Source organism: Temnothorax nylanderi, unplaced genomic scaffold (assembly GCF_030848795.1).
Source record: "Temnothorax nylanderi isolate EJ_2023f unplaced genomic scaffold, tnyl_v1.0 TNYL_tig0014_pilon, whole genome shotgun sequence".
Taxonomy (NCBI): Eukaryota; Metazoa; Arthropoda; class Insecta; order Hymenoptera; family Formicidae; genus Temnothorax; species Temnothorax nylanderi.
Window position 1 is genome coordinate 1,848,194 of NW_027249076.1, and position 27,376 is coordinate 1,875,569.

The window sequence follows — 27,376 nt, forward strand, 5'->3', positions numbered from 1 at the left end:
TATTCCGAAGGATCTTGAAATAGTTATGTTATCCGCTTTTTGCTTTATTTATCCCGGGAAATATGTGCGGGGATAAATGTATCGTTCGAACACACTCGTGTCATTGCGCAAAGATGCATTCGTGCGTGCTAAAACTTTTTTTGGCACGAAGCGCCGAGTTCGAATCCGCCCTGACTTTTCTAGGACTACAAAATTCAACATTATCGACTAGATCTGGTGAGTAGTCAAGCGCTTCACGCTCGTCCCAAATGAGAAGCATACTGATCCGCTTCTAATTCCGTTACACGTTAATTAATAGTTTTAATTCTATCAACGTTGCGTCCTACGATCGATTTGCTTGCACATGGACGAAAACACGAAGCGCAAAGACTTACATATTTAAACCATCTTCGTCCATACGTTCACATATCAGAGTCGCAGTTTTGCGCAATCAAATCAATGATTGCGCAGTTTTGCGCAATCAAATCAACTTGCATTTACGTGATGGATTTGACAAAGCCTTGATAATGTCAAGTCAATCGCGTCAGCGTTTGCGAGATTTACATTTCGATCGCGCGATTGCAGCAAATTCGCTGACGGTCATCGATAAAATTTGAACGCGATTTATTCGGAGTTATTCGGATTAAATTTCGGTATCGCGGCCCACCAACAGAGATTTAAACTCTAATTACAAAACTCGTGCGCGCGCGAGCGCGTTACGCTTTCGGAATCGAATTCGAGTATAACATGCAGTAATTGTTGAATGTTAATATTGTGATTCCGCCCGGAACGCTTCCGCTAATGCGAATTTCGGTGTAAATTCCGTGTCTGCGATCAATTATTTATATCTTATCACGCGTACGCGGCATAATCAACGAGCGCAGTCACGTCGTAGCGTCGAGAGCGCATCCCCATGCACGCATATCCACACACACACACACGCACACACACAAGCACACGCATGCATTATACACACCGACGCGCACTTACGCATACTCATGAATTTGGCACTTATTACGCGATAAATTATGTACATAGATTTATACTAACTAGGAATAAAGCACCTCGAGGAGAAGTGACGTCGCCGGTCGCCGATCGGATCGCCGCACGATCGACGCCGGACGTGCTTTAAAATGCTTTATACAAGTAACCGAAATGTAGATTTATACATTGAGCTATGTACAGTTGTGTCTCGCACCCTGCGCGCCGAACTTCTCGTCTCGTTAATCGCCGTGGACACGGGCGCGAGGAAAATCGGTATCTCTCCCCCGATTTTCGTTGCGAGCCCGCAAATTCGGCGCGCCGCGTGATCGCGATTAATATTAAAATTTATAAATCTCTCTCACTTCCTTTGAGCACCGAAAATCGACTTATCCCATGCAATCCTTACGTAAACACTCGATACAATAATACATTAAAGTATAAGCAATAATACTTTCAACATGTTTCACGATTCGCGTCGCATAGTCGGGCAGTATCTCTACGCGGGATTTTGCCTTCGGCGTATCGTCGCGGAATCGCGCCTTTTGCGGAATTCAAGTCGGTGCAGATTAATCCCCTTGCAAAAATGTTCAAGTTCGTTGTTCCGTATTTTATCCCTCTTGTAACGTTACGTTTTCCATCTTCCATTTGTTTCTTTGGAGAACTTGCCGTTAGCGGTCTCTCCTTTGATTTATCATGGAATTTACTATATGGATTCCTTCATCTTGACAAAGTATAATTCGTTATTAATATCATTTCATTGTAATTAATAATATACTCGGTCTACGCGCAAAAGCATCGACGAAAATACTTAAGAAATATCAATAGGACATTTTTGCATTCAGTTAATTCTGATTTAATTTTATATTATTTATTTGGGCCGTGTTCTCTCAATTTGTGTCAGTCAAGCGAGTCCCGCAACTCAGTAGAAATGATCTACTTAAAATACAACGTCGTCCCGAGATTTACATACGAAAACACGCGGCACGTGATATATGCGAGAGAGAGATTACGTTTCCTAAATCCCTAATGATCGTCGCACGGTCCGCCGTTACTTCGTATACCTATAAACAATGATATTACGGTCGGTTAACATCTCGACGAAATCATCCCTTGTACACGTATACCTTGTTTTGTAAAAATTTACGCGAAAACTCAAGGCATTCTTGGGTTCGATCTCTACGCAGATCTTTAAAATCCGCTCTAGTACCAGCTTTGCCTTTGACTTTGTCGATATAACGTCAGAGAGGTGATTGCAGGAATCCTCGAAATAGTGATCGTCCGCGTCTTCCGCGCTTCCAAAATCTGCGATTAATTGCCATTTACGTAGTGGCATCCACCGCGTCGTGTGACAGCGCCAATAATACTACCGCGTATCAGCATGCGATTTAATATCCGCGACAAAATACCGAGTGCCGCGAAATTTATAGCGGTATTTCCCGATAGTTGTCCGAACGGAATGACTGGGCCGGCCAATTTTGTCGTACCAATCTGGCGATTATGAGGCGCCGCGGGCCGTAAAAGTGTGGACCGCAGCCGTCGGACGGCCCGCGCCTCGTAATTCAGGACAATAGGTATCCACGCGCCGGGAAGCGGGGGGAGGGGTTACGGGAGGATGAGAAAGACGGGAACGACGCTAAATCGGGGGTCGGACAATGTTTGGCCGGCTAGGTGGTGCGCGCGGCGCGATAACCGGCAATACTTTCGCGGCCGTCATCCCATTATGAATGGGCCGTGTTAAACGAGGCGGGAAAAGCTCGCAAGTACATCGCAAAGTGATGATACAGGCTGTGTATAACAGGATTCCCCTGTATATATATAACGAAGCCTCTCGCCTCTCGCCTCTCTCTTGCCCTTTCCCACCTCGTCCCTTCTCGCCCTCTCTTTCTCTCTCGCGCACGATGTAACTGGCCTCTCCGTTATTTCTCGCCTTCCCTATTGCACCTGCCGGTATTGTACGGTTTTACGTGCGTTGCAAGAGCGCGCATGTTGAAGCAGCACTCTCGTTTGCGTCGCGCGGAAAATAAACACGCATGTGAAAACGGTACACAGATAAAGATCTAGCTTACCCGCAAGAGCGGACGATTCACGCGTGTCGACGTTGAATCTGTTCGACGCTGTACCGAAAGTATCCAAGTTTCACCGCGATTTAAAATAAATATTTTCTTGAGAAAAAGTTAAGATGGCGATAACTCCTGAATCAACCTATATCTATGTAATTTTTTTATGGTTACATGCTATAATAAACATGATATCAAATAATTAGAGAAAGGAACGCGACATCTTCCAAGATTGACGCAAGGCTTATTCGCGTGAAATCAAAATACACTTCGGAGAGACCGTCGTAGAATGTCTGGGCGAAGAGGAAGACTTAAACAAAAGGGGAGCAAAATGCAACAGATTGGGTTCGTTTAAAGACAACACTTTGGCGCTTCCACCCCTTACGAATGGCTTGCATTAAATGAGGCGGTGAGAGAGCCCGGCAAAGCGAAGACGCGCGCGCCGCGTATAACAGGATTTTCTATCTCGTCCCCTTCCTTTCGCACGCCCTCCCTCTCTGTTATCTCACTGTTATTCTATGATTTTGCGTGCATTGTGCTCGTTGCGGGAGGGGAGTAACATTGCGAAAATACATCACGCGCGTTGTACGCCGCAGATAAAAAACCAGCCAGGCAACCAATTTCACGTAGCGGCGTCGTATCATACAACCGGCGCACGTCAGCGAATTTAAGAGGCGTCTGAATCGTAAGAAATTCGGTATAACCGGTCGAGAAAACGCTATCGTATCTTGTAGCAATCGCGTGAACACAATAACGCGATATGGTCCGGTGTATAGTCCAGCAAATACCAATAAATCTATGCTTACATTTATGACATATATAAAAACAGAACTGTCTTTAAAAGAAAATAAGCACATAAGAAATCTAGCCAGAAATGATTAGTCGAATTGATGTCGATTTAACGTCGATACGTCGATGAATGATCGATGTCGAATACAGTTTTATATTTTTGTCATTTCAGACCTCATTATAGTTATTTTCATCTTGAGTAAAATTGTTTTTCGGCCAATTCTACATCGAATCGATGTAAAATCGAAAAGCACAATATACATATAAGTATATATATACTGTATTCAATGTAGTGAATTGACCAAAACACAGTAGAAATCTAACAGAAATATTCGCCATTGTTCAATTAACAATAAAATAAAAACGTTATGATAGGAACAAATTTTTACACAGTAATATCAATAAAATATATCAGTATTCGACATTTAGTTGAATCACGATTTAGTCAATGTATTCGACATTTATTGACACATCGATGTCAAATCGACATTGATTCGATAGATTATTTCTGGCCGGAAAAGCCAGTATATATGTTTATAGGTTTTTAAGAATAATATGCTTAAACTGGCTATTTATCGGAATTAATGACCTTTCGTGGATGAAAATGTAAAAATTAAAACGGAATAAAATTGATGTATGTAATGCTTGTAAATGCTTGTAAAATCTTTACACGTTCATTTACGACTTGAACAGGCAAGTTTTGCGGACTCGCGCAACTATAGCGCGCTTACAGTCAAATTCTCTAATAGCGTCGATAATACGGGGCAAACTTTCGCGTCGGTGCAGTTAATCGTTCTTACATCTCTCGAATCGCGATCGCTTTTCACGCGGAAAATTGCGCGGCCGCGCGACGAACGGAGCCGTTAAAGCAGGGACAAAAGAAAATGAAAACAAAACACCGGCAGATTGAATTCATTCGGAGACAATACTTAGGCGGTCGTAACCCGTTACGGACGGATCGTAGTAAACTGGGCGTGAAATGCTTTGAGAGTGCGGAGAATTGGAATTACATTTTATCGCGCGCACAGCTACGCGAATCGATATGGAGAATGTCAATCTACTGAAAATAAACATTTGCTAAAGTGCATTCGATTGGATGGCACGTTGCCATATATGTATATATATAAAACCACGTGTAAAGTGTAAATTATTCGCGTGAAGGTACCTACATTCTACTTTTTACGTCACAGATATACCCATTGATGTCTAATGTCACAAACGGCTCGAATATTGTTGTTCGAATATTTCGAATAATATTCGAATACCGCGGCGCAAACACATCGAGATAAGAACGACGAGAGAGAGAGGGAGGGAGGGTGGGAGGGATAAATGGCGCGAAGAGGGTTTTCGCTGAGCGGAACAAATATTACAAGACGCGCGAGTCGTCACGGCAGAAATTACAACGTAAAGGTACTTTTACGTAATGCAGAATAAATGTTTTCGTTGGGACGAAAGGTAAATCTTCGCGGGCGCATTCGGGCAATATCGCAAGGGACGAGCTTTTCTCATGGAAATATAATACATTCCACGTTGTCGCACGCTGGATATGACGACAATCGTTTAAGCTACATTAATAGCACTGGTGCAGAAGCACCGTGCATTGTGGCGAATACAACGGAGATGTTTAAAATAGCTTCAACATCCCAAGCAGCTGATACAACGAAAAATTATAATAGCGTATTAACAGCAGATATAACGATGGTTACTGGCGATTAGATAACAGAGATAGTCGATGAAAATTAATGCCGTTTAACTCGCGATGCACACAATTAATCCGTGTGTCAAGATAATATTTGTTTTGCGCTGTTAAAGCTTGAGTTTTGAATATTATTAATACGGTTACGTAAACGGTTTCTTCCCCGAGAGATTTGAGAATTAAAAATACCTCATGCTAATGCCGCGGTATATTAAACCCATTCGTGAACATTACTTTCCTCCCTCATTGCATAATTGCGTAATAAGGAGGATACGAAGTACATCGTAAAGTCCAGCATTCGCTATTGCCTTTCTTCCTTCGTTCTCCGTTCTTTGTTCCAACAGGAAAATGTACGCGGAATAAGCTCTACATTAAGGAAAATAGATTCTAATGTCTATAATTAAAGGGAAATTAGAACATTGCGAACAAGAACGTGATTACATGGGGTATGGAATATAAATTCTGACGTAGAGAACAGAATTAATTTAGCTTTATCAAGTAAAAATCGATAATTAACTTTAAATTCCTCACTATAGCACATGATTACAATATAATTAATAAAAATGGAAATAAAATTGATAATTTTACAATATATTAAAACAAAAACAGAAAAATGATAAATCTCGACGTATTGTCAGGTTTGACGAAACCTGGAAATCAATATTTGAATTTTGTCTGAAAAAATATCGAAGTTTACGTTTTGATTTAAACTTACTATTGCGGAATTCAACAAATATATCCACTAATTTTGACAAATATTATTAAAATAACATCTCTCGTTTTGATTTCCGTTGTTTTATAATATATTTAAAAAATCTGTGTGTACTATATCGTTATTTATGAAAATATAATTATACACTACAATATTGAAAAAAAAGGAGAAATATGTAAAAATAAATATGCGTTTATTAAAAAATTCTCTTGCAGCTAACTAGAAATAAATAACAAAATATTGTTTTTCAGTTCATTTTAAGAGTTTTACTTAAATTAAAATATAATTCCAATTATTTAAATATCTAACGTATAATCTTAAATTGTAATTAATTAAAAATTAAATCGTAATAAAATTTAGTCACAGCTGATAATAACTTTCACTCGAATCTAGGGTAAATTGATTCATTTCATTCCATGTTCTTCGTGAGATTTGTATTTTTATATTTACTCTGTACTTTTCTTGGAATCTATTTTAGGTATGATTACAAGAAACGCTTCTCAGGATTGCAAATATAATTAGATATTGTATAAGATTGTATTTTATGCGTAACGTATTTTATGGTAAAAATACCCCGATGCATTTTTCTCGATTTCTTTTATATTTCGAATTCTTTACGGTTTTGATCGAGCACAGTAGGCTCTTTAGAGAAAAATCCGTATACGCAGCAGCTTTTAGAAAATGATCGCACAGCCCCGGGATTTTATTGCTGCCCCTTCTTGGTCGGGCGAGACTCTTTAAAGGATCGTCTTTTTACTGTTGCTATAATGAATACGGACATAAATTCCGTTCGAAACGGAAAGCGTACCAAGCTTTCCGATTTAATACTTAACAGCCTCGTAAAATATACCCCGCTTTAAATTTAAGCAGATCCATAACGCAAATGTAAGATGGTCTTAGATTTGAGGGCGTTGCTTTTCTATAAAACGAGATATAGTATTATATATATATGTATATATGTATTACTTACTATTTATATATTTAAAAAATCAGAAAAAGAGACATAAAATAAAATTTCCATATATAAGTATACAATCTTTAAAAGCATTCATGATTGAAACAACTTTATCAAATGATGCATGTCTCGAAGGGAGATTATTAAAACTTCCGGGTTGAATTAGGTCATAATTTGTAAAGTGCCAGTCGACGATTTATCCTCCATAAAAAGTAAATGAGTGTGCAAATGAAGGCATCGCGTTTTAACGGCAATTAACTTTTTACACGCTAAAAAAAATAAAATCTCAACGGTACATCCACGTGGGGCGAAACACACGGACACACGCGACTCACTAACGCAGAATGGACCTTTCGCGTCGTGAATTGTTCGTGGAAAAAAAAATCGTGTTTAACAATATCCAACCTCGTTCGCGCGACCAAACGCGCGGTATGTGCGTCGGGATTGTCGTTTCGCGAACCGTAATACACCGCTTCAAAAACGCGCATTCGGAATGCATACACGGTGGGCGGTTGTTGACAATCGCTGCGGCAAACGTATCGGTGTATCGGTAAACCGTCGTATTTTCTGCTTATTTATTAGAATATCGCATCCTCGTGATTAATTTAGCCATCTCCAGGGACGGGCGATCACTTTCTGAAATTTCGAGCTAATACTATTTTAAAACTTTAATTACTTTTGAAGAATATACCTTCGTTATTAAGTATGAAGTTATATTTTAGTGATGACCTGGATTCAAATTCCTTTTAAATATTGAAACGGTAAAATGATCTTTAACCTTTAACCCATAAAGTCATTCAAAATGAAGAATCAGTGAGTTAAGTGTCGCAAGCCAAGATAACTAACGAAAAGCCATTTCTCGTTCAGTTCGAAATAGATCGACTTTTTTTTCGCGAAACTCTAATCCCGCGCTGAAATAATAACTTTTGAGAAATTTTGGAACTCGAAGAGTGAAATGTCTTTTGACAATCTTAACATAATCGGCGAGTGCTTTCGATCAAAGCGGTCACTTGTGGCAGCCACGGGTCTCAAACTCAAGTTTCATTGGTAGATCTGAACAGATTCACCCCTGGGGTGTGTCTCCCTATAGACCGCGATCGCCGCCGCGCTCGCGGTAATGCGTCGCGCGCGCGTATCGCTCACGATATACAAATATACAATGCATCGGTCGTATATACGTATATGCGCTTATGTGTGCGATACATAATCGCGGAGTGCGTACATAAGCGGGGGAACGCGCGCGCGTGTGTGCAAGTGTAACGACGTCACCGAGCAGTATCTCTGTTACGCCTGGATTGCCGTGGACTGTGGCCGCGCTCACGCATCGCTTAACATAATCCCCCATTCGACCGGGACTACATAGATTACGGAATGATACCTCCGACGGGGCCGCTGTACAATTATATTGCGGTATTGTATATTCCGGCGTCGCGATGCGCGTGAGTTTCGCGCGCATACATTTCCGGCGAGGGATCGAGATAAAGGGGTGGTCAAGGTGTTTCGATATCCAGATGGATGATCTCTACGAGGCAAATCCAGGCGTCCTGTTACTGAAGCCAAGAGAGAGGAGAGGGCTGTTGTTGAGAAAGAAAGATCGGAATGTGCTCTTCGGAAGAGAGATCGATGGTCCATTCGACAACGAGGATTATATTACTGCAGTAATTTCCCAAAGAAAGAAATATGCCGCTGTTCACATTTATTAGCAGGAAAAGGCTTCTTTTTTTATCTTGGGAATTAAGAGTCAGGAACGCGAACGCCCAGTATTCTGTTAAAATACCATCAGGATCGTGCAGCTTCACTATTCACATTCCGTTTTTCCGTGAAGGCATCCGTCGGCCATACACAGAGCCGGAGTTTCCGGTTTTAAACTAACACGAGGTTCGGTGCGAAATTTCCGGCCGAAATAATATTTCTCATGTGTATCAATCTCGTTTTAAACTTATGTTCCATTTAAATGTGAACGTAATTAACAGCGTCTGTTCAGAAAATATTGTAATTTATAACTGCTTCAGACATAATTGTCAAGTGAACAAATTCACTATATGCATAATCAAAATTTACCTGGAAACGTATATTAAAAATAACTTTAATCTTAAATGGCTCTGGCGTAAAAGAGCTAATAACGACAACTAGTATAACAATTAGCATAAAGTACTGGCAGAACACTGAGATTTTGATATGTACAATGGCGCGTGTAAAGAGTAATGAATGGGAAGAGCGGAAGGCAATTAACTGCCGCGGAGACTTTCCGCCGGAGAGAAATGCTACTACGCTTCACACATTCATTTCTTTATACATAAAGTAATTTAATTTCGCACTCGTATATTAATTCAATTCCGACCTATTGTTCCTGCGATAGAAATCGTGCGCTTCGAGCGCGTTTGTAATTGCATAAAACGATTCTACTGTACCAATAATCGAGATCGTTTCGTTAACGAGCGCATACAGTTACGGCGGCCAGATGAGACTTATAATTTTCAGGCAATCAAAAGGAATCATATAAATCGCGAATTTCAGTCTCTTCAAAGTTTATACACGCTAGAGTTATCTTACGTTGTAATTTTTATCGGAATCAGTCCTGTACGCGGCATCTGTATTAAGTGACGGCAGTGGAAATCGTTACGGATATATTGACGTTGAGAACGAAAGAGTTTCATAGAACATTTAATTGGCGAATAATAACCGTTCCGACGTACGTGATAATTAAAAATTGCCAATAGCGTTTTAACGGCACAAAATACATATATACGTGCACTTAATTAAACGAAGAGGACATTTAATGAATATAGGGTATTCGTAAATTTTCACGAGGCAATAATATGTCGCCACGACGGATCGGACATTCAAAAGTTGATATAAATTTTATCGGACAATAATGTTCCCTGATCTGCAATAAATTTAATTTTGGTCCATATAACTGACAACCTGCGCGCAATAAAATTCGCGCAAAAGCAGCGCTCAGCTGCTTGTCATTTGTGTTACCGTAAAAAAGTCTGCTTTTATAAAATGTCTGTGTGTGTTTTTAGGCCACGCATTGTAATGCGTGACATCTACATATTTATTCGGGCGTACGCAGCGCGATTGAGATATATTTCAATCCTGACGCGCGGGATTTCACCTCGTAATTCAGTTATAATTTTATTAGAGTTTTTAGTGAATTTTTGTCAAAGGCATGAGATTACAGATAGGTTCTTTTTTTCATGGTCCATGAAAAATTCTCGATGACTCTTATGTCATTGTCGCGCTTGCGAGGAGTCGTGATCACGCCCCCGCTATTTTTCACGTGCCGAGGCATTAATCAAATTCCCCTCAGTTCTCTGGAGAGATCTCTCGGACGACCCCTCATTGGTCTCGAGATGCGTCGTATTTACACGTAAATCCACAGACGTCGAGGAAACGCACAATTTTTTTGTTTGATCACTAAGTTTATTATCTTTCTTTTATTTTTACATTACGGAACAACGATCCTTGAGTATAGATAGAAAAAAATATTTATCTGATTTTATTCGACACAATCTCGTAGCATGTCTTAAAAACAGATATTAAAGCAAATGGTTAAAGCAACCTCCACGGTCTTCGAATTGTATCACATATGACGCACGTATAGTACTGTATATTAATCATATAAAAAAGTATTTCGTGGAATCACAAAAGCTGTCAGGGAAGATATGGCGTTATACAACTCAATAAGTGAAATTTATTCGAATATTATCTCAGCTTTGTTTAAAATTATCTCGAATACTTTCAAATCCGCGGCACGTCACGATACATTAATAGTTAGGACTTATTGGTATCGCGGCTTATCGATTAATATATATCGGCATCGCCCCGGCGCTCTTTCTAGCTGTCCGTTTAAATTTTAAACTCTGATGTAGCTGAGACCGAGTACGGAGCACAGTAGCTTATCGATCCCGCGCGTGAAAACGATTTCATAAAGAATTATACGACGTCCATAACGAAGAACAGACTTTATCGAGCACAGCCAGGATATTTCAGCGTATCATCTGCGAGAGGAAATCTCCGTTTAATAAGAATAAAATTATTTAATACTTCGCTGTCGTTGTGAAAATCTCTCAATCCGATTCGCGACGATCGGCCAATTCGATCGACGAGCGGTAAAGCAAAATCGGAATCCATTTCAGATCGGGATAGATTAATGTCCGTCGGTCGTAAACCAGTTACCCGTTGACCAGTTACCCGTTACCAGAGTTCGCGAGCACATTTCCTGTCCATCAGTGCTCCATAATCCGCGCGCTCGACGCGGCTCCGCAAAAAGCGCGCTTCCCGCGAAAGATACGCGACGATATATTTTAAGGGAACCAGCGTTCCCCCCGGTCCCTCTCCTCGCGCGTCGTCGATGACGCCTTTTCCTCGCGGGTGAACGGCGCGACGACGGTGGTTTCTTTTCCTTGCGACGGACGTCTTAATTCGCTGTCTGCGGTACGTACGGGGGCATGTAGGGCCCCGTGAGAATGTACTGCACCGCCACGACCATCAACTGCGGCGCACTCCATCTGATGATGTATGCGCTTCCTGAAACAGAAATGCATTTCGCGTGTTACTCGGCGCCGTTATGCACGAGGCTTCTACGTGCGCGAGTTTATATGTACAGGGTGACCCAGGTGCGCCGCGGTTCCTTTTACATGAAGTGTCTTGGATTAATGCGGAGTTCATATTTTTTAAACCAGGGGCTTGTTGGTTCAATAGCTCTCCGATTGTACGTAAAAATTTATGAATTCCGGATGAGTCGAGTTTTTTTTAGTGCCGCTTATTTCAGGATATCGTTCTGTTAAAAAAAAAAGATAAAAAAAAGAACTGTCTCAAATCGCCATGAAATTCATGGTACCGTGATAGGGGCATCTTGCGAAGACACCCTGTATATATTAGATGATCCACCTGAGGCTGCCACCATTCTTCTTCACGCAAAGAGGAACGTGGGTGGGTCCCTATGGAAATGCCGTTTCGACCGTTTAACGCCCACGCTTCTACGTTTCTTTTCGCCTATCTACTTTAACTCGAAAAACCCCCCCGAGCTTTTTACATCATTTTTCAAAACAGTATACCTTCTTTATTGCAATTTTCGTGTGACAGAAATGTTTCTGCTTTCCGCGATTCAATTTGAATTTCTGATCAGAAACTCGCTTCCTGTCGAATTGGGAATCGCCAATATTCTTTATTGATCGTTCCATTTTTGCCATTCGGAGGTTTCAATATAACGACACCTTCGGAGATCTATAATTCTATGACTAAAAGATGACGAAAGGAATTTTTTAGTACATCGATACCCGGTTTTTAACACACTGACGCGTACAGAGAGCAGGCGTGGTACCGGAATACTGAATAATAATGATAAAGTCAATATCTGCTCGTTTAAACTTTTACTGATATTATAAGCTCTTTTAATGTAAAACATTTTTAAAAGCTTATAACACATACGCGCTGTATAAATCGATGAAACTGATATAATGCGGTAATATAAAAGTTTGGTGGATAATATCTCTAGTACTAATATATATTTAAAAATCACAATGAATTATTCATCTATGTTAGAAGTGTCATTAAGACGTTTTGTCGTCAAGTCAACAAGTCAACAAGTCATCCAACTTTCAACTTTACTTCCATTTTAAAATCGACCGAACGAAAATGATATCCGCGCAAACACATCATACCGAGCACTTGCAAAATATGTTGGTAGAATACGCCGGTGTCACTCGCCATGTACGATTTGCATATCTCCCTCTACGTTCATTTACATGCTGAACGCACGAAAAGACTGTGTTCCTCGCTCCCATAATATCATAATATTAACGCTTCGTGTAGATTTTAACGCGATTCGGAAAGCGTATATAACGCCATATCGCGCGGAATCGCTTGAAAACGCGCTTGTAAAATATTTTCAAGACGCTCGAATCTACGACGTTAATTTCTCGGGGAGTGCGATCAGACTGTAAAATAACGAGCAATTGCGAAGGCGTACTATTAAGGTGGTGAATAATTTATACCGTGAACGCTCGGGAAATCAGTAGGGCGTCGCTAATAGCTCGCAGTTCCCGAGGGAGCTTACGATTAATCTGATTAATCAGCTCGATATGTGTCGATAATTAATCACACGCTACATAGGATTAGATGTTTAGGTTAGATATTTTTAATGCATAGGCCTTCTTGACAAACAAAGTAATCTGTACCTTTTCTTTCTCATGCAATATTCGAACGTTTATCTTTCGGTTATTAAATTGATGACCCAAAACAATCTCCTTTCGATGTGCATTACATATTCTGTAAAGAGCAGATCAAAGCATTGAAATCACTCATTAAAGTATATGGCGCAGATATCCATCTTAATCCTAACGCATATATTTTCTTTACAGCTGTTACATTTCATAAATTTGACTTACGCATCACTTACAAGGTGAACGGCTCGCTTAATCTCTTTTTCCAGAATTCTGACCGTTCTACAAAGCTCGTTATCTCGGTAATTACATGCGGGTAGGTTAAACGGCGGCTAGAAATTGGCCGTGCGAAACTTTAAATCCCGTTTAGAAATTTCACGGTCTATATTTTCGCGATACCTTTCGACCGGATCGACGCGCGCGTGTGCGAGTTCGTGAGAGAAAACTGTATGCAGCTTGACTCGGCGCGTTGCGAAAAGCGACAGGGGACGCGCGACGCGCGGGGAAAGGAGAGAGAGTGGGTTGAAGGCTTCTGGATAAGCGAGAGAGACCGGAGTTTCTAGCGGAACTTTTCGTCCCAAAATCCCCCGGGTGTGTCTCGAGTGCCATCCCTGATCCTGGCCTCAGCCAAGCGAAACTACAGCGGAGAGATCTCTTTGCTTTTTCGATAGACATGCGCCATCGGGATGCACCGATGCGTTCGTCGGAATATTGCGAAACGCTATCCGGGATTATCCGAGAGATGCCTTCCGAATTCCAGACATAATTCTCGCGCGATTAATTATTAAGAATCGTCCAGAATCTCCGGCGTGGCGTTTCCAGCTTTAACGTTCCTATTGGATCAAAAAATGTCTCTTAAATTAATTATAATTATAAGAGAGAAAAATGTGAGTTTCATTGCTTGTGATCTTCCTTCTTCTCTAAGTCTCACAGAGTTAGAAATAACCACATAGATTAAACAAAGACGAAACACTTATAAACATCATAAAGCAAAGATCATATCAATTATATCTAAAAATATAAACGTAATTCAATATTAATGTGTCTAAGAATGTCAACTTAATTAAATATCAATGTGTCTAAGAATATAGGTAAACGTAATTCAATATCAACGTATCTAAGAATATGAACGTAATTCAATTTCCACATGTCTAAGAATGTAAAGGTAATTCGTGAGGAGAGCCGATTTATCATTCACATATCACATTCTGTGTTCATAACGATTCCAATTTTGGCGAATCGCTTCAAGTCAAATCAAATTTTACGACAAGATATCGTGGAATACACATGAGCACATCGTATAAATAAAACAACACATGACGCACAAAATGTATTTTACGATATCTGTCTCAGCTGTCTCTGCGCAATATCGACAAAAGTTTTTCCCCAACTAGTGCTCACGCATTTATTCACAGCGAGTATCAGCCACTGTCGCACGTATTGCGTTCTCATACCAAGATTCCCAAGTCAATGATCGTTTCTTCGAAGCAGCCGGTGGATAATCTCAAATTGGCCACGGAAAAAGAAAAGAGCGGAAAAGACGTGTCCATCTCTTTTCCTCCCGAATGTTTCCATAAGATTTTATTTACGTTGCGGTCCCTGATTTATCGTCGATCCGGCTCACGCATTCGCGTTCGCGCTCGCGCCACTATATTTCCCCGTACGAATCCGTATACGGAAGTGTATACCGGGAAATATATCGGTCGTTTCCAGCGTACCGTAGATGCAACGTAGGGGGTGGGCGGAGGGTGCCGCCTGCAGGCTTCTATCGTGGACACGGGGCGGTATAACAGATTACTCCCTATCACGTCCAATATGTCAAGCCGCGCGGACGACGAGGAGTCAAGCATTATATTGCAAAATAAAATGGCTCGCGTGTGGCGTCCCGGTGCATACACACCACATCGCTACCCCGATCCCCGATCCCCGGACATGAAATATCGCGGTGCGCCGCGCCGCACTGGTCGGGAACATGATGTGCGTATTATTGGCACTATCGTCGAAGAATTATAAATTTTTTTCATATTGGGCGCTGTGCACGGATACTCGCCGTCGAGGGCAAAACAAGGCGGGGGCTGCGCAAATCGCGCACCACTCGGCTGGCCGTAACCAGTCGATAGCGTAATCCCCGAAGATTTGACTAAATCCAAGGGTGAGCGCGGCGCGCGCGATATTGACAGGTGTCGTAAGCCGAGCAAAGACGTGGAATATCTTAAGCGATATGTTTTCGGTTACATAAGGTTGATCGGAGCGAGACGCTATCTTTCGTGCTATCGTTCATCGGAAAAATTCACTTCGAAGTAAATGCCGAAGTAAAAGCGCTACCGTTTTCATTGAGATTGAACAGGTGAACCGTTTCTCGGTGTACAATATTAAAACGTGACGTTTCGACATTCGACACAATGTTGTAGAATATATTCCTGTAATAAATAAACAGTTACGCTCTCGCACGTTGTCAAAAGTATCGTTCCACTCGCCGTAAAATATCGTCCTGTCATAGCTTAATGTCAACAAATATTTATATTCACGGTGTTACAGGAACGCGAACATTGTAGCACGCAGGCGAAATGTTTCCGCCTATAACGCCTTTCGTCATTCCGCATCGTTAGCTTCGCGCGCCGCGCCTTCACACGCTGCCGCGTTATCAATCTATTTTTCTCGGCGCCGCCCGCCGTCGCGCCATCAGCTTTAAGAGACGTGCCGGGGAGCCGGTATAACGTTCGACGGGGCGCGGAAATGAGGTCGAAGGGAATAAGGGGGTTATTGAGTTAGCGGTGTATATCGCGCTGCGAAGAACTCCCCGTGAAGTGCTGTGATAGTCTCGGCACACGGAATTTGCGACAGTTAAAGTTGTCGCCGACGTGGCCCATTTTCGGGACGGCCCGTATCCACACGGCGCATTTCCGAACTCGGAAGTAAAGATCGTAAAATGAATTTTATCGAAAAAAAAAAAAATTTTATGCCTCAAGGCTATCGGTAACGTTAAAAATGATTGAGTGCCAGTTACTCTGACACTTACGACGCATCAAATACGCATTGATTACACATTTGATTATTATTTCTTCATTTTATTGCTTTCTGAAAGGTACGTTTATACTTTCGAACAATACAAATTGTAATTCATCGAATAAACGAACAAGCCGCATCAACGGTGAATAGCAATGACAATGAATTAACAAACGGAAAACAGGCAGCATCAATTTTCAATTTAATCACGAGCCATTAAATTAATGTTGTCTGACGATGATGAAATTGCCCGTGGGACCGAGTCGAGTTTCCGCAAAACGGTATACTCTCGAGCGATCGCCGAACGCGGCGAACGAGACGAATTCACTCGTTGCAGATTAAGACAGAGATACGTCGGGTGTTACGTGCAATCGACGATACACGGCAACGTCTTTGTCTCCACGGCTGCTCGAGATCAAGATATATTCGGGACCGCGCTTCTTCGTCTTTTCGCTTTCCGCATCCCCCAAGGTGTCTTTAGTCTTTTCCCCCGTGGCGCCGTTGTTCCTCCTCACGTATCAACCGCGCATTCATTTATCAACCCGAAACCTTGTCGTCCCCTTCGTCCGCATGCGGGTGTGTACGTTTGTACAGCCCGGGTCTAAAGACGGCATTTGTATGTGGGCCGGTTAAGTTCGACCCTATACACGCGGAGGTTAAGATCATTTGCGTCTTGGGAAATCGGAGTGAAGATACTCGACGGTTCTCTGTCGACTGACCCTCCTACAACGGGAACAAATTACCGGAAAGTAGAGCGGCGTTATTTTCGGCGTATTGGTGAAAGGAAGATATATGATGATGGAGTAATAATAATTGCCAAAAAAGTTACTAGATATAAAAAATACTTGATATATAAATTTAATAGTGACGTATATATTAATCAGACGATATATTTTGTAATATCAGTTGGTATTTTATAACAATATTGTTGTTTATCGGCAACGATAGAACACTCGGGAAGATTATAAAATACAAATTGTTAATCCGTTCAGTGGCTGATCCACATTTTAAATGTGTTATCGGTTTTTCGTTCATTGCAATTTTTGTTCCGATTTTCATGCTGCCGCACAACGTTTCGATATTCGCATTTTGCTTGTGGCCACTTTGCCTTTGCGCACGCAGGTAAATCCAATAATATCGTTACGCTTAATCCAACGTGACAGAAGCAATGTAACTAAATTTTGCCCAAAACAATGTCATGCAGCTTCGTTGAAAAAAATATCGCTGCAAGAACCCGCGTGTGTCGTATGGTCGGTGCGCGACTTCATTACACGTGTGAGGTGCCTTAGTGACGAGAGATTAGTTTTCTGACATTTCGGATATATCAGCGCAAACGACGCGATATGTCCGATGCGACAACGCATCCGGGACCGCAGTTGTGCCTTAACAAATTTTATTCGTGATAATTTGTGACAAGGAAGACTAATATCTTGCGCTCGTGCGTCGGCCGCACGTTCATTTGTCACGCGCAACGCGACCGTACGAGTAACTAAGTGTGGCATTTGTGCAGCATAAACGGCCCATTATGATTAGATGAAAGAGAGAGAGAGAGAGAGAGAGAGAGAGAGAGAGAGAGAGAGAGAGAGAGAGAGAGAGAGAGAGAGAGAGAGAGAGAGAGAGAGAGAGAGAGAGAGAGAGAGAGAGAGAGAGAGAGAGAGAGAGAGAGAGAGAGAGAGAGAGAGAGAGAGAGAGAGAGAGAGAGAGAGAGAGAGAGAGAGAGAACAAATGTTTCTACCTGTTAAATAGCTATTCTTGGACGAACTCGGAACGTTCCGCGTTGTCTGAATAATTCCATGCAGTTTATTAGCGAATTATAAAATACTCCACGTTCATATATTTCTCCTTCGGAATGTTTTTGGAATGTTCGTTCTTCCGTGAGAAGTGAATCGTTCAAATCTGATATTTATGTTATATCTTGAGTACAATGTATTTTCGCTCAAATATTGGTTTATAAGTTTTTGTCACAAATTTGAAAAAACTCAGATTTAATAATTCTAATTTCTAAATTTCGCAGACTTGAAAATATTGTACTTGTTTTACCTGTTAAAAAAACAGTACTATGTCACGACTCATGCCAGTTCAGATTCATCGGGCCGATAAAAATATTTTCCTTTTCCTCAGCTACCCACACACCCTTCGTGTAACTCGGTCGCGTGTCAAGAATCGGCAGACGACGCTATCGTCGTGTTCACTAGGCGAATCAAGACGAGCCAGAAGCCGGAAAATTTTACGACGGCATTTTTTCGTTCTTGATTACCACTTTGACGCCGGAAAAAAAGAAGATCCTGCGGCGGAAAAGCGTTTTTCCGCCTTGTTGAGAGCAAACTGCGGAGGCAGAGCGCGGTGGAGGAGAAGGAAAATGCGGACGAGCCGGGTAACCCAAAGAGAAGGGTAAATCATCGCCGCATGTATGTTTCTACGCTCGCTTCACGTTGCGATTATTCACAAAGTGCACTTAGCTCGAGACGAACGGACGGACATAGAACGAGCAGTCCCGGCACTTTTGTACTACTCGACTGTTTCTAGAAGGCTAAACGTCGACGTATTATTTTTACGTGTAGGGCACGATAGTGTAGTGCATATATATCTATGTACAAACTAAAAAAATATTTTTTCTTATTTTATTCACAGTTTTTCGATATTTTATTATTTTGTTTTTACTATTTATTCACGTGAAAAGAGGTTTCTCGCGAATTCTAGAATTCTTTTCTAAAAAGGACTTTAATTAGATAAATAGATGTCATTTCAAAGAACGTCCAGAGTACACAAATTATGACAAATTATGTTCTTATAACGAGGAGAGATCTGTTATACAGCAAGAAGAACTAGAATTTAAAAAAATCAAATTAAAAACTCGCGGTGTACTGGTTTTACTTACATTGGATAATTTTTTTACGCAAATAAAAATATCTTACCTTATACGAATAATAAATAGGCAATTTGCAAAATTTATATCAAGATGCGAAATGCGAATCGATGCAACGACGACCTGAAGATACGTTTCATCCTCGCTGCGCATTACCCTGATACGTGCTTACAAACTTGTGACGGCATGTAACCAAATTTGCTTCCTCGTTTCTTCAAGCGGACGACTCGGCTCGTTTGCCGTTACGCTCTCGTTGCTGTACCGCGTAATTCTTGTTTGATGCGGAAATGCGATCCTTCAGTGAAGGCCGCTCGAAACCGCTCGGTTGCGTCGTGCATTGCATACGCGCTGCGCAAATATGCAAGCGCATTATGACCGTTGATACTAGCGGCAGTATCAATCCTCTCCCTTTCCCTCCCTCTCCCTTTCCCTTCCGCCCCCCCTCTCTCTCTCTCTCTCTCTCTCTCTCTATCTCTATCTCTTTTCGCGCTTCCTATCCCTCTGACTATAATATCCCGTGCACTCCGAATGCCATTCTAATTAGTTATGAAATTCCGCCCACGAACGATGTAAGATACAAGGATAGTTACGCAGCGATAATGGAGCGAATAGCCGAATAGTTTAAGCACCTGCTTTAAGATCTCATATATCTTTCACTCCTGAATGTGACGTTGGCATATCTCCGAATAGTTTCAGCCTTATAAAGCATTGATTTGCTATTAGATAAATTCTTAGAATCGTATGTAATTTATACTAATTATCAATTTATCGCCCGGCGCTTACTGCTATCTCTCACAGTAGATAATGACATGATATGGTCAGCCATTGGAAACTTTTATGTACTGGTATCACATTTCTTCATAGTATTATCGCGCATTTCTCATAGATAATTATTCAAACTTTATACTTCGCTTGTATCCCACATCTTCAAACATAATTACGAGATATTATTTGATTTAAAAATAGACAGCTAAAATAAATATGCCTGTAATATTCATGACAACATGGTGATAATCATTTTATCACATATATCTCCTAAATATAAATAATTTAATTAATTAATTGCCGTTATATGTTAATTGACTGGCGAAAAGGGGCTGTTATTAATACAGTAACAGTAACAGAAAAATAGTTAATAGATCACGTAGCTTCCTCGGGCTTGTTTAATCGCCACGCCGCGCATGCTTCGATTGCACTCGAATGCGAGTGGATGGACGCGCGATCTTAACGCCTCGGCAAGAGCTTTATTACGGCAACAAAGATTTATTATCGTAACGAACGTCGACAACGTCGTAATCCTTAACGAGCCGCATTTATAATGCGGCCGTTCGACCGCCGCTTCGGCAATCGGCCACCGTGGAATGAACATCGTTGATGCAAACCACGCCGCTGTTGCAGCAATCATCGACGGTACAACGATGACTGGGCGTGAGTTCGACGCGCTATGCAACGGCGATGCCGAGGGTAATGTAGCGTAATGCTTCACCACTCGCGAGAGTTATTGTAATCGACTTCGCACGTGCACGCCCATACCTGGCTGCAAAAGACGCGTCTTTTACAGGCGCCCTCGTGCATTAACGGCCATCAAGTACTTCCCTGTAAACGTCTCATCGAAATAGCGAGTATAAAGATTTAAAAGTCGAACGACGAACGATGTGTAGAAAAGTGCTCGGGAATATTCAGCACGTATAGGAAGATTTTTTTTAAATTCGTATTATATGCGCATTTCACACGAGGTGATATTTATACAACTTCTTATTTATGCAACTTCTATGTTCGGTTGTGTAAAATTCAAGCATACCTTCAAATAGATCTCAAATATATTATTTACCAAACCATGTTCTACACGTTTATCGCGCGCGAACATCAAACAAGAAAAGTCCATCATACATATTTATCGTATTTAAATATAACTTCTTCTTATAAATTTTCGACGTACCTATTATAGAATTATAGTACACAGAAAAGTGTACTTTTTCATACAAATTATGGGTATGCATAACGGTGATTTTTTTTTTACTCCGCTTGTATTTCTTCTACAATTTCATTCTGTAAAATTGGAGAAAATCTGACATGTAAAGCCGTTACGCCGCAGGCGCTTGTTTGTAACTTCTCGATGATACGCCCATCAATTAACATCGCATCCGAGCGACCTGGAAACTTGCCGGGCGACGCGACGTACCGCGGAAAAGCCGCTCGTTGCTACGCTGCTACATGAGTCACGTATAACGGCCGAGGGCTCCTCACTCTATCATAAACAGAACCATCCCGAGAACTTTCCGCGTCCGGGGACCGTCTTCGTAAGTAAGGACATTAGCATAGCATTCGCTACATTGCAGCTTACTGCATTAAACGCATGCTAGAGAGAGAAAGAGAGAAAGAGAGAGAGGCAGAGAGCGCGGACGGCAACGAGAGACCGAGACGCATTTATGCCAGGAGACCAGAAACTTAAATCCCTCGGTTTTTCGAGACCGGCAATCTCGTGCACTTGAATAATTAATATTCATGTCTCTCTGTGACCATCGAGTCCGAATCGATGCGCCATTTAACGCGCTAGAAACGTGGCACGATTTTTCAACTTAAACTCGGATTGACAATCGAAGTGAACCCGTATCTCAATTTCAATTTCAATTATGCGCGGTCGACAGCAATTAAATGAACGTGACGTAGAATTTTATATTATGTAATATTATAATGCAAGAACGGAAATAAGTAAATAAGTAAAAATGGTTAATTCAATAAAAAGATTCTACTTTAAAGTATAATCGAGGATATACTTTTAAAGATAAGAAGTCCTATTTATTTAGCAAATAATTAATTGTATAAAATGTTTGTCTTGATGTTTAAAATTGCGTCACTTTTCAAATTATTTACGTAATAAAATAATCAAATAATAACACAATCAAATATGGATTTATATTATTAAGTACGCCAATAATATTAATATGATTGGTCAAAGCGTTGTTTGTTATACTCAATTAGGATATTATTTATAATGCCGTTATTGCCGTCAGTAATAAGCTCAATAATGCGAAACTTGAATTTGCATACTTTTAGAACCGATCAGTCGATCGGTTCACATTATAATGTAAAATGCAATTTTTTAAATATCGGATTAAGATTACATACCATTATGTTTTTTCATCACTGTCATTATCGATTACTTCCTAATGCAATGAGCGACGAAAACAATAGCGTCGGTAATTACATCGGGTTAACGCTATGAACGAACAAATGTTTGCATTTTACGAATGTAACTCGGTCAATCGGCGCCCATCGTTTACCGCGCAGACACTACAGTTATCTGTTTGAGTTGCAAGATATATTGCCGGGGAAAAACCATCGCGTTTTCCGATCAGGAATGATTTTGCATTAACGCGATTGGAACGTTAATATTTCATGAAAGGCGCGAGCGGGATTCTGAAATTCTGCATAATTGAGAATCCAGCATCGTGCCCCCTCCGTAACTACGTTGCAGATCGGTTTGCGCGCGGCGTGCACACGTATTCATATCGATCGGCGAAAAATCGTTCGGCGCATTTCGATCAATGGAGGCATTACGCGTCCGCCGAATTTCCCCGCAATCTCTATTTCACGTTCCACGATGCACCCCGTGAATGCATTCGTTTCGGAGCGCCGCGTCAGAAATCTTCCCGTCACTCTCTTTCCCCACACGCATACGTTATTTAACTAATTAATATTTTGACGATTTTCAGAAAAGTATATTTAATTAAATTTTAAAAGTAGATTTAATTGTACTAGACGAATTATATGTGAGCCAAAAGAGAAGACTTATATAATATAATATCATCTCACGATATAATATTACGCTGTAAAGTGCAATATTTTATATAACTAAATACAGTTTCCAAATATTTAGAAGATCCTTGCAATTTGTAATCTGTAACTTGTAATTAAAAAAAAATTAACAATAACAATAATATAATTCTTTTATCTGTTGTTCGCAGAAAAAGCAATTGCAGCGCTTTTATCGTCTCGTAAATCGACCTGATACAATAAATATTATTCTTTTTACAAAAAAATATATAAAATGGCACATTCGGTGTACAATTTATAAAGAGTTTTATCACATATCCTGTATAATCACAAATATAACGTAAAGCTAGTATCCAGCCGTACGTACATTTTGTACACACTAATGTATAACGTTTTAGGATTTTCCGATTGTTTTGCAATTCTGAAAAAAATATACCAACCGATATCAGTATCAAAAAAGATATATAATATTGATACGGCTATTCATGGGTACTGGTCGAGCGAATGATATTTTATAACTTTCCCCGCCACAAACTCTCGAAATTCAACAAATTTGATGAGATCAAATTTTTTTACGTCGCATTCGACGTCATGCACCATGAAATATCTATAAAAAACGAAGATAAGATATCCAAAACGCGGCGGTACGTGAAGCGATGGCGCAGAGACGAGCGAAATATGAAGCGCGCGATGAGTATGATACACGTAGGATATACTGAGATCCCTGATTTTAATTTCAATAAGAGAATTTTTTTGGAATTGAATGTTGTTCCATGATTTAAATATCGTGGATAAAGTTATGTAGCCGTTCGCTCGACACATGGCAATGCAATGAGCTCGTAACTCTTACAACTCGAACCATGGAGAATTTTACAAATTCTCCTCCCTTTTCTACTGCGCGATATAAGTATACGTCATTTCTAGCTTTATGAGCTTTTCAATCCGGTAGCTTTGCTGCAAACGTAATGCAAAAATCCGGGCCGCCGATAGCGACGGTGGGCATTTCTTTGATGAGATCGAAAGCGGTCGAGCGGAAGAAAAGAAAATGATCGGTCGGGAGAAAGAGAGAGAGAGAGAAAGAGAAAGAGAAAGAGGTAGCCCCGTATGGTTTTCTACTACATTTACCTTTCCCCGATCTCGTTCTCCTCCGAGCCCATTGATTTTATTCCGGGCTCCCGCACGCTTTTCCCTCATATTGACGTATTCGTAGAACAGCCAGAACGGGAAAATTGCACGACAGTCGAAATATCCAGAGAGCTCGGCTGCGACAATACGAGAGAGATCGAGAAATTGAGAGAGAAAGAGAGAGAGAGCGAGAGCGAGAGCGAGAGAGAGAGAGAGAGAGAGAGAGAGAGAGAGAGAGAGAGAGAGAGAGAGAGAGAGAGAGAGAGAGAGAGAGAGAGAGAAGGGGAAGAAAGAGGGAGGAAAAGGTGAGAGGGGATGATGAAGTCGTCGTTTATGCTTTATATCCTATGCATGAAAATTTCGGATCCCCGAGAGTCGCTGTTATTGCGTCGGGAAGGAAGATCCTCGGTTCTTGGCTAGTGTGCGAGCTTACATTCTTTATGGATACAGATAGCACCGGAACCCCGGAAACCGCGGTATACCCGCGGTATGCGGCTTACATCGTGTTAAGCTCGCGCGGAGAGGACGGGGGGAAGGATTTGAGGGTGAGAGGGAAGCCGAAGGTAACGCTTCACACGCGCGCGCGCCAGGGTATGCAAAGTGTGGATGCGAAGGGAGAAAAACGAACGAACTCGGGGCACAGACGAAGATGTATGTCTCGCAGACGGTTGCTCTTGGCGACACTCGGCGTATTGTGTGATTTGCGTACGAATCCGAACACGCTTGAGGTATTGTCGAATAGAATGCAAGAGCCTTTATCATCTGGTAGAAAAATGGGACTCGATTATCCCGAAAATAATGTAAATTGACGTGATAAATCTTATACGTTTCTTAAAAGATACGAAAGATATATAGTAACCATTTCGCGGGATTTAGTTACGTAGCCGGACGTTCTACATAAGTTTTACATACTAAATAAGATCAACGTTTTAAACAAGTATATGCAAAACGTAGGACATTGCGTAATATTAAAGAAGATTCATTCTTTTAGAGGAAATTTTCTTCTCATTTCGTTAAAGAATATTTTATTAACGTGAAACTCGGACAATAATTGTAAAACAATTAATGTCTAGATCTAAGCAACATTTGGATAAATAATTAATAAGTATTTTAAATTTATACTTTTTTTCGTACTTTGCGTAATTTCAAATTTATAAAATGTTAAATTTTCAGCAGTAGTCATTTGAACTTCAAGCTGCGGAAAACAAAAATAAAATCAGTACTTTTAATATATTTCGGAAACAAACGTATTTAATATGTAATGTACAACCGAAATGAGTGACGGATGAAAATCCGTGCATTTCTGTTTCAAAAGAGCAAATATTAACACATACAACTTTGTAATTTATTGTTTAGCGAGCACAATACAAATATTCCTATTGTTTTCAATGTTTAATGAACAAATTGCTAAAATTTAGTTGTAATTTTAGTAGAATTGGGACGTACCATTTACCATAATGGATCATAATACATTCATAATAGGCAGCTTCGCTCATCGAGCGAGAAACTCTGACGTAGCACAAAAATAGCTGGTAGAAAAAGAATCCGAGAAACTTTTCGGATCATTTAGCTGCATTTTCGCTTCGCCGCGGATAACGTTACCCACGTCATGTTTCTCGGATTCCGATGCAAATAGAAATTCTGTCCGAACCATGGCCAAAACCAAAACCATTACATAATGTAACATTCGATTCGATGGTCACGCGAGCGTGTCACGGGCTCCCCTGTTTCTACACTTACCAACGTTATCGTTTACGACGCATATGATGCGTACGCTTATTCACGATAACGCCGTGCCTGAAATAGAGGATCTTTCGAAAACGTTTGGCGCCACACGCCGGATATTACGTGTCGATTCAACTGTGTTATACATCGCGGATTTCGTACTTTTAGTCATCAATACCCGAAACGACATGCAATCTCGCTGCGACCGGCGGAAGCACGCCGATGGAAAAACAAGATTTTAATCTTTCAAATACGCGAGATATTCATAAGCGTGTAATGTCGTGTGGTACGTCAAAGATGAATGCCGCGTCCCCAATCAGGCCGCGGGACCAAACCGTATACTAAATTAATCCTCGCGCACCAGAAGAAATGAGATCTCGCTGGTAAAAAGTGAAATCTTCTTTCATGCAGATTTTTTTGTCATTAAGGGTAAACGCGCAGAGGGTTGAACGCAAATACGCACTCCTACGCTCGCAAACCGGACACATGTAAGTTGCATTAGGAAAATTCGTCTGCGATATCTATGACTTAATACTACGTTGCATGCTGCAGCGCGCAGCGTGCAGCGTTTCGCGAAGCGACGGGTGTTAGTACTATTCCTAATTACATTTCGCGACATATGGCCTCTCACGTGTCGACACGAAAGGAACTCTGTACGTTAGACAAATGACAAAAATAAACGTGCTGGAGGCGGAATGGTAAGGGAGAAAAAAAAAGAAAGAGAGAGAGAGAGAGCGAGAGAGAGAAAGGATGGAAGAGAGAGGGAGATTTTCTTCCTTTTTTTTTATCCTCTTATGTGTAATTGCACGCGAAACGGCGCCGTAACACGTGGGACAAGAAGAAGAGTAATGGAGCGTTTGTGTCGCCGTTTTTACAGGCTTGACTCGTACACATAGCTCGTAAACAAAAAGGACAGCGAGACGAAAAAACGAGGCGGACTAGCGAGCGTTGTAAAAGGTACGCCCGCATCGTGACGTCAACCTTAAGCTCCCTTACCGAATGCCGGCGGAGTGACACGGGAAAAAAAACACGTTTTGGTACACGTACCGTGATATCGCGGGTCTGAATTTCTGATTAAATCGCGTCACCAGCAAGACAGAAATATTCGGATGCGCGGAGCGGTGCAAAAATTACGCGCCGATTTATTCGAGGAATGAAAAAAATGGTACATCGCGATTGCCCTGCGAGAGAGAGAAGCGTTCGCGTAGCAGAAAAAATAATTCGTAAACGATATTCCAGTAATATGCAAATTAAAATTTCTGGTTTATTACCCTACGTATTAATTAATCGTGTTCAAAATTCAAACGTAAATCTGCAACGCATTATGTGCGTATATTCGTTATTAAACGCAAAATTTACTCTACAGTTGTCGTGCTTCTCGTACAAAAGCGATTTGCGCTAAATTATTATACGAAGGTCGGAAATTTTGTAACATTCAGCTTAGACCTATTTGCATCAACATCGATCGTTATAATCCGATTATGATCATCTGTTTATATTCTATATACAGAATTATGTATCCGTGTAACATGTAT

General features: G+C 40.9%; 1 protein-coding gene across 1 annotated transcript in view; it reads right to left on the bottom strand.

Annotated features, from left to right (window-relative positions):
• Positions 1 to 10,576: 10,576 nt before the first annotated feature.
• LOC139768172 (lachesin-like) overlaps positions 10,577 to 27,376 on the bottom strand; it is a 56,510-nt gene continuing 39,710 nt past the window's right edge. The window contains exon 7 of the mRNA XM_071698113.1: positions 10,577 to 11,705. Coding sequence (XP_071554214.1) covers positions 11,596 to 11,705 — 110 coding nt within the window. The 3' untranslated portion in view covers positions 10,577 to 11,595. The remainder of the gene's footprint in view (positions 11,706 to 27,376) is intronic.